Genomic DNA, 17,283 nt, shown 5'->3' with positions numbered 1-17,283 from the left:
GTATAGTTATAATGAAGAAAAACATACTTTTTTTCTTCCCATGAAAAATATCAGACTTGGTAATGATAATCCTTGGAGCTATGTTAAAAAAAATCATGAAACAACAAGGTCCCTTCTAAAGAGATATGAACTGGGGGCCAGAATACTTACTTGAATGTCTTTTGATTCTGAAGTTTCTTTGTAAAAATATTTCTTTGTAAAAATTGGTGGATGTTTTTTACGTACAACTCGGTTTCTCTCATTTACAACATAAATCATTTAATGTAACGTTTGCAACCTTAGGAAGGTAGACATATTTAATCCAAGTCAGCTTATAAATTCCAATTTCACATGGATTAAGAACTGCAGATAAATTAAGTCACAATAATATCCTGTACATGCATTAAGGCTGGTGACTGCTAAAGTCTCTCGGGTATCCACAAACAGGAAATCACACAGATTACTGGGTCTGAAGAGTGTTTACATTATTAAAAAAAATCTTGCTTTTTTTTTTTTGGTGATACAGATTTCAACAGTAACTCTGGAAAACTGTGAAAAATGTTATTTAAAAATATATATGTATATACTACTGCACAGTTTCAAAGATGTGATAAATAATGTTGGCTGCACTGATCAATTTTATAACAATTACTGCACTTCCAAGGTGAAGCGAACACGCAGTGACTTACACTCACTATTAGGCACGAGTAATAGCCTTCAGGCATACTACAGTTTTATGGTAGCCGTATTGTACATATATATTTTTAAATGTATGCATTTCTACAAACTGTGTACATGATGTATGGGATGTCAGGAACGCACACTTCACTGTTATATAATATACACACCATTGCTGTACACACCAGGATGAGTTTTAGTTCAGGAAGTCTCGCCGCATTGCGTTCCATGTGATCAATCTAGTACACAATTTGTCAACTCTTCAGACTGTTTTTCTAGTACATTCCTCTTTAGATAGTGGGTCCGAGTTTCCATTTGCAATGTGGAAATATCCAGACATATCTGTTTGGCCAAACCTCTCTTTTCCAGGCACAATTCTGAACATAAGTCTGATCTGTGTAGAGTAGTAACAAATTCCATTTTTTTTTTTTAATCAGGAATGTATTTGGGTTACTTTCTTTGAAAGGTATCTCTAATGTTGTGATAAAGATGGCATCTGTTCAGGTCATGGAAGGATAAGGTCAGGTGAACTTGTGTTGAACTTCTGAGGAAATAATATGTTTTCAAATAGAAAGAAATGATAACAGACATATATTGAAATGGAAGAACTTCTAGAAGGATATACACCAATCTGAGCAGTGGTTGTCTCTAGGGTGTGGGACTTACTACTTTCTACTTTCTACATTTCTGTATTGTCTGAATTTTTACAATGAGCATGTATTGCATTTATAACCAGAAAACACGAGAGACATGTCTACTTTGAACAAAATTAAATAAAAGGGACAGTTATGAATCACTTTCACAAGCAACAATGGAAGACAGTTCCTTACCCATATCATCTGCATCCAAGTAAACAAAAACTTCTGCCCCAATGCGCTCTACTGATGAGATGAAAGATGGTGAGAAGAAATGCATGCTCTGACCATCCCCAAAATGACAAGTGTCATTTTGTTGGGAGACATGGGTCACCAAAGCGCTGAGAAAATGCCACTGGTACAGTCAGCCAGAGGCTACTGTGCATTTAGATGGGGTTTCTCAAGATGGCACATCACGTGGATACCACACAAGGCCTGCAACTTGAAAGGACAGCAAAACACCCTGGGGACGCATGACGGATCCTGAGGGTCATCCCTTTATGTGAGAGTTTGAATGTCTCATCAGCAAGAGTAAGCAGAACTAAGTCTTGGTCCTCCAAGAAAACTGTTCACGATTTAAGTTAGACTCAAATTTGCAACATCAAATAATGGCATCATGAACTCTGCTGACAGCAACTAGTGAAAGGGATGTGAGAAGCACCTCAGTTGGATAAATGCACATTGGAAATTCTGTTAAAAGTTCAAGATGCTTGAAGGCGAAAGCCATATGCAAATTTCAAAAAAAAAACCCTTCACTTGCTCATTTTAAATTAATTTCAGGCCACCAAAGCTGTTCAATCATTTGTATAGTTTTGAATCAGCGCTTAGAGCTAGGAAACTATAGCAATCTTATTTCTCACCTATAGATCAGGTTAACAAAGATGTTACCAAGCCAATCAGACTGTCAGTGAGAGCATACATCAGTATCTATTATCAATGTTTTATACCACCATCACCTTAAAAACAGATTGCTCCACAGATCAGATCATCTGTCTTTCTCAGAGTGTCCTGGTAGAATTTTGTCAAGTGAGAGGCCTCGAGGACATTATTTTTGTTTTTAAAGTGTGGCAAGGTGTATCTTTTCTTTTTTCAGTTTTTCTTTTTAACCAATTTTTTTTTAAAAATCCAAATATATTTAACAAAACTAAATCTAGGGCATGGCAAAAGACTATAAAAGAAACAACTTTCAGACAAAAACTGTAAGCAAGATATCAAAAAACTAAAATGTAAACTTAATTAAAAAAAAAGAATCGAAGGCAAGACATAAAAATAGATGCACAGGATGTCGGCGTGATGGTTTGTCACTGCCACCCAAACAGCACTGCAACCACCGCAGGAATCACTTGCCCTGCTCAGTAAGCAATTTGCTAATCAAAGCCATAAACGTAGCCCCCAGTTCAAAATGAGTTAAAGTGGCAAATATGCACGAAGAGTGAGAGAATTAGGCAGTATCGTGATAGCAAATAGTTCTCAGCCTGATAAGCAACAAATACAGACTCCTAGTGAAGAGGCGTTCTAGGTAATGTCCTAATTTGGCCAAGAAAATTTGAACAAAAGCTATTGTGGAAAGAAAAGACTTGAAAAATATTGGTCGACAAATGCCATGTGGCTCTACAGCCACCATGTCACAGTGGCAGGAAAAAGAAACACATGTGCTGGGCAGGCTTGTCATTAATTGTGCAGAAGTTTTCAGATCCTAACCCAACTCCAGAACGCAGTGTCATTGCTTTATTGTTAGTTCGCTTTCAAAGACACTGAATTCTTACCAAATCTCAGTGCCCTTATCATACTATTTTGGGGCAGGGCAGGGCAGGCCAGTGGGAGTTGATCCATTTGCTTACAAAGTGTTTAGCTGATAATAAAGTTGGATGGAGGGTCGGGTATTTGATGAAAGGCAGGGTATTTGGTAACATGCAACCTAGTAAGTGTCCAGCACAAAAATAACTGACTTATTTTCATTATTCAATTACCCATTAATACACATGATCAAAAAATAATTGGGAAATAGTATATTAATACTGAACGTAATTAATAATATAAGAACTAGGCTCATCCTAACTGGCAGTCAAGCTTTTGGTGTGCTGTATTGCACCTGGTTAACTAACCCATGAGATTTTAGTTGAACGTTCTAAGTCATGGTTTAGCTTTGAAATAGAAAGTGTGTATGTATGTGTGTGTGTGTGTGTGATTTTGTGTGTGTATGTGTGTAAGCATATTTTCTTTAATTAGAAAATACTGATCACCTTGTCTAGTCAGGGATTATGGAAACTAGACAAAGAAAATGTGTTCTAAGAAGCTGTGTGTCTTACACACATACACAGACAGCTTCTTCTACACCCACACATACAAACACACGTGCCCTGGGAAAAGACCATTGTTCGATGCTGAGAAAATGTTCGCCGCAGTTTGATGAACGCTGTGGCTGGAGATTTCAGTAGCACAGTGTCCCGAAACATGGATTGGACTGTGGAGACAGGAGCACAGTCCAGCTCAAGGGTGAGGTCCCTACGATAGGTGGGTGCTGTTCCTCAGCCAGTGCAGGCCTTGCTGGGAGTACTGGACCAGGTGCTCCATGCTGCTGTGGAGGGTTACAGGCCCCATGAGAAGATCCAGGTCATTGAAGAATTCTAGGGGACAGAGAGAGTCATTAGAGTGCCGCACATACTAAGAATGCTACCTGAGAGACCTGTGTGACTTAAGACAAAAACCCGTTAGTGGTCTACACAAATCAAGCATTCTCGGTTCTCTCACATGACCTTGGCAGTCACCTGAATGGAATGACACCCAAAGGTGGAGAACTCACCTATATCTAAATAGTCATTCTGGTTGGCCAGTTTTAATTCAAATGAATTTAAACCAAACAGCAAAGAAAACTGACTTCCCCAGACTGCATTCTCCTCATGCAGCAATGCTTCCCACGCTGAAGGTGGGTGATGGCTCTGTCGCCCCCTATCTGGGACTCGGCTATGGCGTGTGTTGTGTCCCTGGTGTGAGTCCAGGCTCCTGGGGGCTGATCAGAGATGGTTCGGAAACATCTCTGCCAAAGTCGCCTTGTCCTTGGACATCCTCTGGTTTGCCTCCATTCATCATTTGTGAGGTGCCAAGGCGGCCTGCCAGGCACAGGATGAGAAACATCCAGGCATAGGAGGGCAGAGGCCATAGCTCAGTGGCCAATCAATTCATGTGGCTGCTAAGCCATCATAACTGGATCACTGGGCAACACTTATTCAAAGGAAGTGAAGGGAGCTTTTCAAAGGAGCTTATATATGTGCCGGATAAGGTCCTGCTGGGAAGGCAGAGAGGGGTTAGAGAAGACTCTAGTTCCAGGTGGCTAGGAAAGTGGCCCAGCCACCTCAGGAATCTGAGAGTAGAAAAGGAAGGAGGAACCGGCTGGGGAAACAATGCTGACTTCACACTGGGTGTGTGGCACTGAGCCCTCTGGTAGGGGATACCTAGTGGGGAGCTGGCAGTGCCAGCTCGAGCCTGTACTGCTCAGAGTCTCCCAAACTGACCACGTAAAATTTTATACATTTGTCCCTGCTGTTTTGTCCACGCATGATAGCCGCCCCACTCTGTCTCAGCTATTCAACTACTATTTGCTTTTCAAAATCTGTTCCATGCCGCCTTTCCATTGGATTTTCAGGGTTACCACCTCTGGGCTGCATGTCACATACTTTCTGGCTTTATTATCAATTTCATGTACTCAGGACATTTGCATATCTGTGCCATAAATTCCTCATCTTATCGTGGACTTCCTGGTCTTGTCTTTAGAGGCTTATGTTATCATGGGAACAAAATTTGCATTTAATGGCTTGAAAGCGACCTCAGATTTGTACTCTCACCCGTTACTGGAGGGAGAGTAGTAAACTGGTACAATCTTATGGGAGAAAAGTTAATATATATCAAGATATGTAACAATACATATCAAAAGAATCTATACCTGTTGGCCCCAAAATTCTACTACAACTCCCTCCTATGAAAATAGTAAAAAAGATGATGATGATTTATATAAATATAACGTTATTCGTTAAAGTAGAAAAAATTGGAAGTAACTTAAATGTCCAACAACAGGGGAAAGTTTCGAGAAACTTTATGAATGCACAACCACTATTATGACAACATTACAGAACCATCATACAGGGTATTTTTGAACTAGTTAGCGACATGGGAAAAACCTGATAGAACGTTAAATGAAAAAGACCAGATATAACACTGTATATATACTATGATCTTATTTTGGTAAACATCATGCATTTTAGAGGAGACTGAAAGAAACTTCAGTAGAATATGAACAGTAATTATATCTTGATGATAAGATTACTGTTGATATAAAAATGTTTTCTCTATAGTTTTCTGTACTTTATAAATTCCTTTTAGAATCAGTAAAAACAAGCATTTAAAAAGTAACATAGCTTACTGCTATATGTTAAACATCCTCTTTTCAGTTGTAAGCAGCTATCACTTAAATAGCTAGTAACATTTATACTCATTAATTAATCAATCAATATTTCAGATCTCCAACTGTGTTCTAGGTACTGTGCAAAGTAGAATAAAATAGAACTGTTATCTTCAAGATGCTTACTGCCTAAAGGGAAAAACATATGTGTATATATCCATAGCTGTATCTGCATTTACATCTATTTACATCACATGGATCTATATCATCTCTACCTCTACCTCTAATCTTCCACAGTGAAGATAAAGGTAGATAAAGGCATAGGAGAGGTCTGAGGGAGGGAAAGAGGTCAGGAAAAGTTTCATGCAGTAGGTGACAGCTTCTACGACTTCTTCAGTGAATGATGAAACTTGTTTGATGATGCCCAAGGGTCAAGCTGTCTCCCTGAGCTGTGGCTGAACCATGCGCACACTCCTCGGGGGCACACACACCTCTGTTCTCCTTGGCCAGGTTGTCCGCCATCTCCCAGTAGTCGTAGCTGTGGAGAATGCTGTTGGTGATGCTGACGTGATTGGCGGCCATCTGGTGGATGCGCTGTGGGATGCTGATGATGGTCGAAGGGGACAAGGCATTGGCTTGGGGGAGGCCCCCCTGAGATCCCACGGAGCTGGTTGGGGAGGGGCTGGGCGACATGGGGGATGAGGTCCCTGTGCTCCTGGAAGGGGAGAGCACAGGAAAACAAAGGTTGGCACCACTACGTGTGGTGGGGGGGCCCCTCAGGGCACTGTATGCAAAGCAGCACAGTGCCCTGCTCAAGCAGTGTCTCATTTATCACCTTTACTTTGGAAAAATGAACTTACTTTCCACTGGCCCCCCATGGAGATGGGGCTTGGGCTGCTTTAGATGAATTCTGCAAGAAAATAAAAACATGGGCAATGACTCATCTGCTTAAGTTTGAAGAGCCGACAATAACAGGTGATGGATGAGAGAAGTAATGGCAGACACTACAGATAAAATGCAGATTCTGGAGACCTGGTCTGGGAAGTCACAATTCTGGAATCTGGGTGTGGGCAGCTGTGGGGCCCTCTAGTTTGCACACCAAATTCTATGTATCGAATTACATCAGAATCCTGAGGGTCTGCTGAACCCTGAACCAGTCTTACTTTTTCATCTTAAACCTACCTATATTAACTGACGTATATTTAATGCCAGAAAATATATGAGACATCAAATTCTATTATTTTAATTTATGAGGCTTAAAAGTGTTTTTCTTAAAGGAAGTTGCTCTTGAATATTTCTAAAGAACAGATTAAAATCTATTTCCTTGACAGAATATTAAAAAATTCGGATTTACCTGAATATTCGGATTTGGGATGGCATGTTGCATGAGCCAGGTGTTGGCCTCAGGCATTTACAAGAAGTTTTGCCTGCAATGAGTAAAGTTCCTAAATGTACAGCTAGATGTCCTCTCTGAGAGCTGGACAACGCCTTCTTTGACCTGAGTCTACCGGATCGGACCCTTAAGGAAAAAATGGTCTTTATGATGCTGATGCGAATTTCTCCTTCCAGGGACAAGAGCATAGCCTTAGCCTGGTTCCCCAGAGACAAAGCATTTCTTTCTTTTGGTAACTGATTTTTAGTTTTCCATGGGGATGTGATGGAAATGGCAAGAAATGGCCTTACATGTGGCAATTTCACAGTTGCCTTCAAGCCTCTTCCTCTACTTCCAAGCCCTGTGACTGTAAGAAACACGGGTGGGGACAAAGTTCTTTGTTCAGAGACAGCCCCATATGGATAAAACACGTTAAGGACATGTTATCACTATTACCTGAAGGTTTCATAATCTCTGAACTTTAAGGAGCATTTAATAGCCTCAGATTAGGGTAACTAAAAGCATCCCCTGGAGGGGAAGTCTGCTGGCCTGTTCTCTGCCTGTTCCGTGGCCTACAGAGCTCAGATTCCTTCTCTGTTCAAGTATTTCCCTCAACTGTAAGAACTCTCTGTAGTGTTAGCTCTTAGATCCTAAATTTTTGAAAGGGACTTATCTTGATCATAGGCGGCCAAAGTAAAGGGAAAGGCTTAGTGTCGGTTGCTGTCACCATGACATGCGATGGTCAGTGGGCCATGACCGTTATCTCCCTGGCTTACTCAGTGCCTGGCTGCCCCACGTCTGTGACCAGGAGGGAGGCGGTGTGTTGGACATGGTCTGCGAGGCCCCCAACACGGCTGGGTCATCAGAGATAATCTGATTAAAGGGGATTAAAGGGTCTAAAATGATGGTTGTGCATCTGATAAAGCGTTGGTGGAGACAGAGATGGTGCAAGTTGTTTCTCCAGACAGATGGACAAAGAGGCTCAGAAATCTCACACTGATTTTTAGTTCAGGTCCACTTCGCAGCAGCCCATTGGAGAAGTCTCCTGGTGAAAATGACTTCATTCCCTTTGATAGGTAAAAGTTATGGTTTCCAATTCTATCTTTATATTTATATACTGCTATTGTCCTAGTGCCTCTGAGTTCTAACAAGTCATTGCCTGTCATTTAAAATAATGCCTTTATTAAAAATTAAAATGGCTACTGGAGAAAGCTAAGAATAAGTTCTAAGGAGTTACTTCTAAGAGGAAGAAGCTCTAAGTGAACATGAAGAATTTGTTAGCTATGAAGATGAATTTCTTAGGATATGGAATAAGTAACTGGATCTTCCTTCTCTTGAGGCCATAAAAATACTTGGACACAGGCAGGGGATAAATGAGATGGGCTCTCAAGGCCATTCTCTGAGCCCTGAGCTCCACGAATATGTCATAAATGGGGTTTGTGGGAACAAGAGGGCTCCAGCATTATCCCCAAAGGCGTGGATCCTACCAGGCTCCTCGAAAATGTCCTGGGGCAGGGAGGCAAATGAATACAAGGGACAACGTCACCCATTAGCCAGACATACCTTGAAATAGTCGATAAGTGCTTTCGAATACTTCACAGCATGATCCCTTTTGAGTCGAAACATCCGCCAGTAAAGGAGAGCGAGGCATCGGTAACTGCAGCAGAAGAAGAGAAACCAGCCCTGAAAGCATGAGCGTGTCCTTTGCAAATGTCTGTAAGTATATGACCTTCCTTTTGCTCAAAAGATATGCTCCACAGTTTCGCGGAGTTACTCCCTAAATATATTTGACATTTTCGTTCATTATTAGCTTTATTACTTTCTTGGGGCGCGAGGCTGGCCATTTCTTTCTCCGCCACTAGAGGGCAGGGTCTCTCCGCGAGAGGGGTGAGCAAGCTCCAGCGCGCAGCTTCCGCGGCTGACTTTCAGAACAGACCCATCTGACTTCCCTCTGACTCCCGGGACGCCTGGCAGCAGCGCCTTTGCTGAAAGACCAGCCTTCCACCTATTTTTATTCCTTTACTTTTAAACTACCTTACTGGATTATGATTAGTTCAAATAAAGTAACAGGTATGAAGGTCTTTTATAAACAAAACCTCTATGCTGAGAATAGTTATTATTTATTCTTTTATATATCATTTGCATATTAGCATTCTTTCCACTTTATATATTAGTTATTCATCACCATTAATTTATTAATCCTAATATGGAACTTAAAGTTCAAAAAGAGCACAGAAAGTATTTCCTGACATATCTTCTTTTGCTTGGTGCTTTTTGCTCATAATTATTTGCTAGGTAACGCAGGTACAGTGCCGACGTGCTAGGTCACCAACATATCAAATGCAACCTGATGGCTTCTCCTTAGCGCATCGAACTCCAGATGATGCGATGATGCAAAATGACCTGCGACCCTCTCTTTTCTGTATGTTGCTGTTGTTATTATATTTTTGAGACTCAATTGTCTAACTTGCAAATCAGGTTCTAGAGTGAAGTATGAACCTTCAGAGAGCAAAAATTTTGCATCCCTGTCACAGGAGGAACCAATAGAGAGGTGTCTTGTGATTTGGGGGAGTGCAGTGAGGTGTCCTAAGGAGTTATAATGAGGAAAATTATTATTGTAATCAAATAATCATTATTATAGTTATTATAGGAAATAATCTATTATGTGTTGATAAACATTTTAAAAGAAATGTTTTTGTTATCAAAGTGTAATGAACTGCTCCTCAGTTCAAGATGCTGAGAACTTTAATGCATTGTCTTGATTCAGTCATACTAAAGTAAAAAGACAAACTATTTTGATTGCAACTAAAATGTTAAACACAAGAAAAATTACATTTGGCCCAATTCACATTCAAATTATTCAAACACAGACCTACCTGATTTTCACACACACACACACACACACACACACACACACACTACACACACACAGAAAACCTTATCCTTGCCTAATGGACCTGCCCATTTTCAGTCGATAAAGGCACATCATAACTCGTGTAGATAGCAGCGAGCAATGGGGTGGGCTGTGCCAGGCCACTACTAGATCTTAGGCTTTGCATGGTAGAAGGCAGTAGAAAATGTGCATTTCAGCACCTGGTGTGCCTATGAAGACACACAAGGCTGGGGAGGCTATTTTAAGCTGATAGGACACACTCACCACAACGCAGCCAGCTGTTTATCCTCTGGTGTGGCATTGGGGCCTGAGTGGGTTTTTAGTCTCATGGCATACCTAGGGGAAAAAAAAGCAAACCAAAGAAAGGAAAACTAAAGACATTTAAAATAAGCTTTTTTACTAACAATAGATCATCTTCTATGATGGGAGTTCTCCCTGCCCAATACTTAGTTTTCCAGAGCTGAGACAAACTAACATCTTTAAGTCTCCATTTCCTTAGTTGCAAAGTAAGAGTAATACTGCTGACAACACAGCATGTTGCAGGGTTAACAGAGATAGTGTCTTCTCCTTTTGGGATGCCAAAGACACACATGTTGGGTCTTTTGTCATTGTTCTTGAGGCTCTATCTTTGTTTTTTTCCAGTCTATTTTCTCTCTGTTGCTCAGGTTGGATAAATTCTATTTCCTATTCATTGATTCCATCCTGTCATCTTCACTCTACTACCGAACCCATCCAGTGAGATTTTTTTTTTTGTTAGTTTGGGCAAAAATTATTTTACCTAATGGTATTAGACATTATCTAAAGCAGTTGAGCTGGCTTAAAACATAAGTGATATGACAAAAGTTCTCAATAGGGTTAATGAGTGGAATTTTCTTAATGGTTCTTTAAAGAGATATTAAAGACATGCCTTTCTGGGTCTCTACCACGAAAGAAAAGCATCTCTTGCCAAACCCTTGGTGTGCTCCCATCAGAAACCCTGCTTCTGCTCGTATTACATGTTTTAGCCTGGGCTGGGGGATGGTGCTCATATCCAGATATCAGAACATAAACATGCCAGGACATACTCAGACGGGGCATCACAGGATTGTTTTCTTCCTAAAATCTCCCTGCGCTTGCTTTCCTTTCATTAAACACTCCTGAGTCATTTACTGATGGAGTCAGGATTGAGATTATACTGACCCAAATCACATACAAAAAAAGCAGCATAGAGGTGGAATGAGTTAAAGATCTGTCACTTCTGAGCTGGGTGAAGTGGGCATATCATGTGTCACTCAGCCTCAGCCTCCTTCCTGCGGCCAGTTAGGGGTTATTGAAGCTGCGCCCCCTCGGAGTGGGATGCGGAAATCCCTTTCTTTTGGAGATGGACACTGGTTCTTGGTAGCTGATGCGCAGCTGACTCTCTTTTCTCTGTGTTCAGAGGACTCACATGTGCCCCCCACCCCCGGCCCCCAGCAAGAGCACACAGCACTGACCTGATGAGCTCCACTGTTTCCGAGTACATCGTGTAAGGGGATTTGGATTCCATCGGGCCCTGCTCCATCGCATTTCCACACTCGATGAATGACAAGGCCGCCTCGGCGTAGTTCAAAGCCTTCCCAAACTTTTCCACCTGAACAACAGGGTTAATATAGTGTCTTCCTTAAGTACATAGTTTTTTAAAATGCCATTGTCACATAGTCTACATGCTCTGAGAAACCTGACTTTTGAGTTCCAAAATGCAGTGAATGGAGCTGAGAGAAAAAATAGGAGACTTCCTTCTCTAGTTATCTTCACAACTACCCACTGGTTTAAGGTAAGTGAGCGAATTATGTACAGAATCGTACCAAACTCATATAACGACTGCCAATCAGAATTGCTCAGAACTTAGCAATTACTCTAATTTCTGTTCCCTCTTTCTGACACCTAATGGCTTGTCAATGTTATTCCTTGTCATTCTATGTGAAGCTAAATCTATAGCAAAGCTGGTAGGTCTGACTCTATATAAGAGTTTTTATACTTTTTTTGGGGTATACTCCAACTCTGATGGTTTACGACCTTCATTATTGTCTTTTAATTATCTGCGACATTTACATCTCTAGGCCTTCCTCTTACTCTCTCTTACTGTCTCTGTCTCTCTCTTTCTGTGTGTGTGTAATTATTTCTTTAAAAGTTCAGGATCTCATTTAAGGCTGAGAATAAGGAGAAGAAGGGAGAGGAGATAAAACTCAAGGCACTATTTCAGCTTAGCTAAAATGGGACATAGGGTTGAAATTTAATAAAAAACATTTTTTTTAGATTCTATAAGGTTGTCTAAATTGACATAAATTTTTCGCCACATCAGCAAGAATCAGCTTTGCAGTCTTAGGTTCTCATAAACCTAAACTTACATATCGAGTTCCTGGTTCCATCCACTGCTACTCTCTGTGGATAAGTACACATCCTAAGTTTGAAAAGCATAATTTCCCCAGTTTTCAAATATTCATTCATCAATCAAAATGGAATTACACAGATACTCTAATTATTAATATAAGTCTTGCCTCTAAAAAAAAGTTCTCACTCGTAAGGATACCTTAGAAAACAGAAACGTAGAGTGAAACTCCCTCCTCGTTAGCAAATCGGATTTTAAAACAGCTTACAACCCTAATCAGCTATTGAGCAATATTTCTTGGCAATGTTTTAAGATTTAGGAAGTCATTTCATTCAATAAGTATCTTCTGAAGCACCAAATTCTGTGCTATGTGCATTTGATACACAGGAACATATAACACATCTGGAGAGAGAAAGTATGTATCCATAAGACACTTCATAGTGCAAGGTGGTCTGTGATGAACCAACAAAACGCAAAGCAAGGAGTCTGGTGCACAAGAGATGGTGAGAAGGGAGCAAGTGATAGGGCTGCAAGGAGGGTGGGGAGGTCTTGAGAGGAGACCTGAAAAAGACACTGGGAAAAAATGATTTGGCTGGATTTGGGAGTACGCTAAAGGTGTAAGTGTGCAGGATATTGAGAGAGCGTGTAAGTATGTGTGAGCTGTGAGTGTGTGTGAGGCTTGACAAGGACAAAAGCCCGTTAGCTGGCATGAGCAAAGTGTGCTTAGAGGTCGGTAGGGGACCAGCCTCCAGTGGTGGAGTGTTGGGTTGGGTGAGAGATGAAGCTGAAAAAATAACCCTGGTGACCTTGGGGTGATTTAGGTAGAAAATTTCATTCTGCTTTAAAATTCAATGCTCTTCTCTAATAGTGACCAAGCCTCAGCTTCCTCAGGTGACCAAAACTTTCCATCGGAACTACACCTTCCATTTCCTGTTTCATTTCTCCTGTACACTAGTGTACCTGGGCAGCGATCTTCATACAAATTAATATTTGATGGACAACATCCGAAGAACTGGGAGAGGGGTACTGTTATGATTTCAATATCCTCGACACTGGGATAACACGATGAAGGGCATTTGAGATGTCTCATTCATCTCCAGGTCCCCGATCTCAGTTATAAACACTGGAGGGCAACAGAGTTGGCTTTGCCCAGAAGGAAGCAGGCCCCTTGGTGGAGACTTGAGATGGAATAACCATATGATCTCTTTTAGAAAAGAACACAAGTTTTTTTTTTTTTTTTTAATTTAATGCCTGAAAAGCTTCAAACTTTCCCAAACAGGAGATTCTCCAAGGAAAAAAGTTATTTTTTGTAAACATCAAATCACGGTGACTTTAGAGTCTTATGTGCAGTATAACAGTTTCTGTGTTCATTTTGGCAGATAGAAATGAAGAACACGAGTCTTTTTGAAAAGGGATTAGATCCTGGGACCAACCCAAGGGTTGGCCAGGCTAACAAGACAGAAAAATGCATACCTAGATTTTGTTTTTAAAGGGAAAAAATACTGCCACCCACTGACTCCACTGCCTCTGGTTACTATTCAAATCTTAGGACTAAATGAAAATATTCATTTATCCAGGGCTTTCTCCCAGTCAGATATTATTGGTTGAAGCCATAATTTATTGGGCTATGAACACTTAATTATATAAACATTTCTTCGTTTAACAGACCCAGCCATCCTTGTAATAGATTTTATAATTACCGCAGCTTATATTGCACCAGTCATGGAGGTACAGTACAAACATGATTTGGAAAGAAAAGGAACTCACCATTGCATCTGCTTTATGCTTCATCCGTTTGGCTTCTTGCATAAAATAATCTGCACTACGCGGCCTACAGGAGAGGATGCTATTAAATGCCATTACTGTGGAAGTATGAGATCTTTTGAAAGAAAAAATAATCTTTCCTTTTTCTCAACCTTGAATTTCAATATGAAAACTCCCCTTACGATGGAATCAGGTGCTTTCTGCATTTCCAAAGTACTGCCCATATATAAAATACCACAATTACATTTCCTTAAGTTAGCAATTCAAAGTGCACTCATTATATGCAGATAGTCTACCTTTACAGTGTTTTTAACATGGTTCCCCAGTACCTAATTCGTGAATCAGATTTTTTATTGCATGGTTAAGAAAACAAGTGAAAAATCTTATTTCAAATGATATTTACACAAAATAATCACTTTTTAATGTAAAGATTGCTAATATACCTCGTAATAATTGTATGGGTATGTATGGGTGAGTACATTTATTATTATTCTTATGAAAATCAGTGTCATTTATATGCATAAATGGGATCTGGAATTGTATGTATCTATATAAATAATTATTTTAAAGCTTCATGGTGAGTAATAAAAAGAGGTGATGCTGTATGAGTACATTCCAGTTACAGTGAGTTAATTGTAAAATGATGCCTACCTTGTAACAATGCAAACAGTGGCATGTATTCTCTGGAGCTCTGATTAGCTAGCTGGTAAACATTAACAGCAGACATGTGCATTATTAAAGCAATAACCCTGGCCAGCACTGAGTCTGCTGGGAGATGAAAGTAATTCATTCAGAGATAGATCTGTGTGTAATGACCCCAAATCACACCAAGCTGCTCATCAGACAATATCCTATAAATGCTCTGATAGATTTTTTAAAAAATCTGCATATTTTAGGTGTCATCAGCCTAAACTTTTTTTGTATTACAGGTCTTTATGTAATCAATAAACTTGACCCATTCATGAATATCCAATATAAGCCAGGACTCCCTGAAAAGGAGATAAGATGTAACTAGTGAAATTAATCATGGATCGTTAAATTTATTGTCAACATGCTAATTTTGAACTGCTTTCAGATTCTCATGGGTCTTTCTCTTTACTGCAATATTAGGTAGCCAGAGCATCCTTTTATCCAAAAAAGGTCAAAATGCTTAGAAAAACTACAAATACCATGTTGATAACATTGCAGTCCAAAACTACTATCCTCATTTTAATGGTTTTAATAAAACAAATAGATAAACCAGAATCACAGCAAATAATTAGTTTTGGGTCATGGGCCACAAATTATTGACGCAAAAGGCATTGGTTTTCTGTCCTTAGCTTCCCCACAAGATATTGTCAGGACTGTGGTTCCATGCTGGGTGTGTTTAACTTTTCCAACAAGAAAATGATGACCACAGTTGCAGTATGTATAATGAAACTCCTGCCTCTGGCTCATCATCCTGTTATCATTCTTTCTGCCACTAGTCTGCAACCTGCCATCCATGTTGGTGGGTCTTCACTGGTAAGTGGGGCTTGCAGTTTCCTTCACAGGAAGCGCCTGCTCCTACCAGCTGTCTTCTTTAGCTCCCCTCCTAGATGTCCATACTTCTCCATTTGAGTGGCTTTTTAGTAGCACTCCTCCACTAAATGATGATTTTCCTCCTTTGTCCACATACTGACCTTTGAACACATACTGACTGTTTGGTCTTTGGTTCCAACTCTGGCAATTTACATTATTTTCATTGTTGTTATTGTTTAGATTGACAGTAAGTGGCAAGTACAGAGAATTCCCATATACTTCCTGCCTCACACGCCCACAGCCTCTCCCACCATCAACATTCCCCACCAGAGTGGGCCATTTGCTACAATCCAGGAACCTACTCTGATACACCATTATCACTCCAAGTCATAGTTTACATTAGGGTTCACTCTCAGTGTTGCACACATTATGGATTTTGATAAATATATCATGACATGTATCTGCCATTGTAGCACCATATAGAGTAGTTTCACCACCTGAAAAACCCTCTGTGTTACTTTCTGGTTGTCCTCGTGTTTCATGCCTGAAGTGGAAGAGCAGACTCACTCCCAGCCCAAATCCAAATAAGAGCCCTGGGCTTCAGGTGGGGGTCCCAGAGTCGACGTCTTCAGGAGAGGAGTTCAGGATATCCACCCATTCCTCCCCTATTCTCAAATGCTCTGAATGTATCCTTGTAAACGTTCCTTCCCTTGTCTCAGTGAGACATCTGCCACAGAAGTCTAGGCTCTCATCACCTCTCTTGGACTTAGTTTTACTCTCTTCCAAACTATACTGGGCTTTAACTGCTGACCAATGTCTGTAAAATATGGCTTTCATCACATCACCACCCTACTCACAGACTTAAATCAGTCTCCAGTGCCCATGAAATCTCAGTTCAGGCTTCCAGGAATCTCACGCAGCTGTCTTGCCCATGTCACCTGCTCCCCAAGGCCCTCCATCACTGGGCTGTATCCTTACTGTTTTGTTAACATGCCACCCCCTACATTAGGAGCTTGGCTCACTCTCTCCCTCCCACCTGCAGACTCTCCTCTCTGTTCACTCACTGAGAGCCTACTATGTGCCGAATGTCACTCGTCTCTCAAATTCTATTGCCACAAGGCTTTCCTGGTAATTTTGGTCCATGTCTCTGCTGACCTCAGGGACCACTTCTTGTTTACATTACACTAATGGGCATTTAATTATCTTCTGACCAGTACCGGGCCACAATCACTGCATAGCGCCGCTGTACAGCTGGCACATTTTCAGCAGAAACTACACTATTGGCCTCTTTGATCTTTCCCATCCTGTAGTTTGAGGCACATGAGAGAAGGTAAACGGATTCTCCTTGAATAGCATTCTGAGCTTCGAAGAGAGTGGTGGCTTCTGATGGGTGCAGCATCAACGAGCCAGAGAACATCTCCATGGCAACCTGAAATTCTCTACATCATTATCTGCTCTACACTCTAGTATACGAGTTCACTCCTTTTTTTCCTTGCCCTGTTAGGTAGGCCTTGTCACTAACGGGCCATCATTTCAAATGCATTTTGTTTTCACGAAAGGGGTCTCTTGGTGATAAGCTGTGGCATCGTCATTTTTGAGGCTTCTAAGTTACCCTTCTGGATAGCTGTGGCTCCTAAATCCTAATATGAGATCTTCGATAAATGTTGTTTTTATTCGCAGCATATAAATGCATTTTTAAAACCTGATATGGAGGCTAAG

The 17,283-nt window shown here is 40.7% G+C and overlaps 1 protein-coding gene across 5 annotated transcripts in view; it reads right to left on the bottom strand.

The window, feature by feature from the left end:
- Nucleotides 1-236: 236 nt before the first annotated feature.
- The window catches only part of AFF3 (ALF transcription elongation factor 3), a 461,951-nt gene continuing 444,904 nt past the window's right edge, over nucleotides 237-17,283 (bottom strand). For 4 of the 5 annotated variants that reach the window (XM_039867115.1, XM_039867119.1, XM_039867114.1 and 1 more), the window contains 7 exons: nucleotides 14,068-14,131; nucleotides 11,426-11,562; nucleotides 10,218-10,289; nucleotides 8,624-8,717; nucleotides 6,549-6,598; nucleotides 6,180-6,403; nucleotides 237-3,919 (listed from right to left, as the gene is read on the bottom strand). In XM_039867115.1, the coding sequence (XP_039723049.1) occupies nucleotides 3,798-3,919; nucleotides 6,180-6,403; nucleotides 6,549-6,598; nucleotides 8,624-8,717; nucleotides 10,218-10,289; nucleotides 11,426-11,562; nucleotides 14,068-14,131 (763 nt within the window). In that variant the 3' untranslated portion in view covers nucleotides 237-3,797. The remainder of the gene's footprint in view (nucleotides 3,920-6,179; nucleotides 6,404-6,548; nucleotides 6,599-8,623; nucleotides 8,718-10,217; nucleotides 10,290-11,425; nucleotides 11,563-14,067; nucleotides 14,132-17,283) is intronic. The other variant, XM_039867117.1, reaches the window with a different exon arrangement.

Source organism: Pteropus medius, unplaced genomic scaffold (genome assembly GCF_902729225.1).
Source record: "Pteropus medius unplaced genomic scaffold, Ma_sr-lr_union100, whole genome shotgun sequence".
Lineage (NCBI taxonomy): Eukaryota > Metazoa > Chordata > Mammalia > Chiroptera > Pteropodidae > Pteropus > Pteropus medius.
The sequence above is the reverse complement of the archived record's forward strand: the minus strand, read 5'-3'. Positions and strand labels throughout refer to the sequence as shown.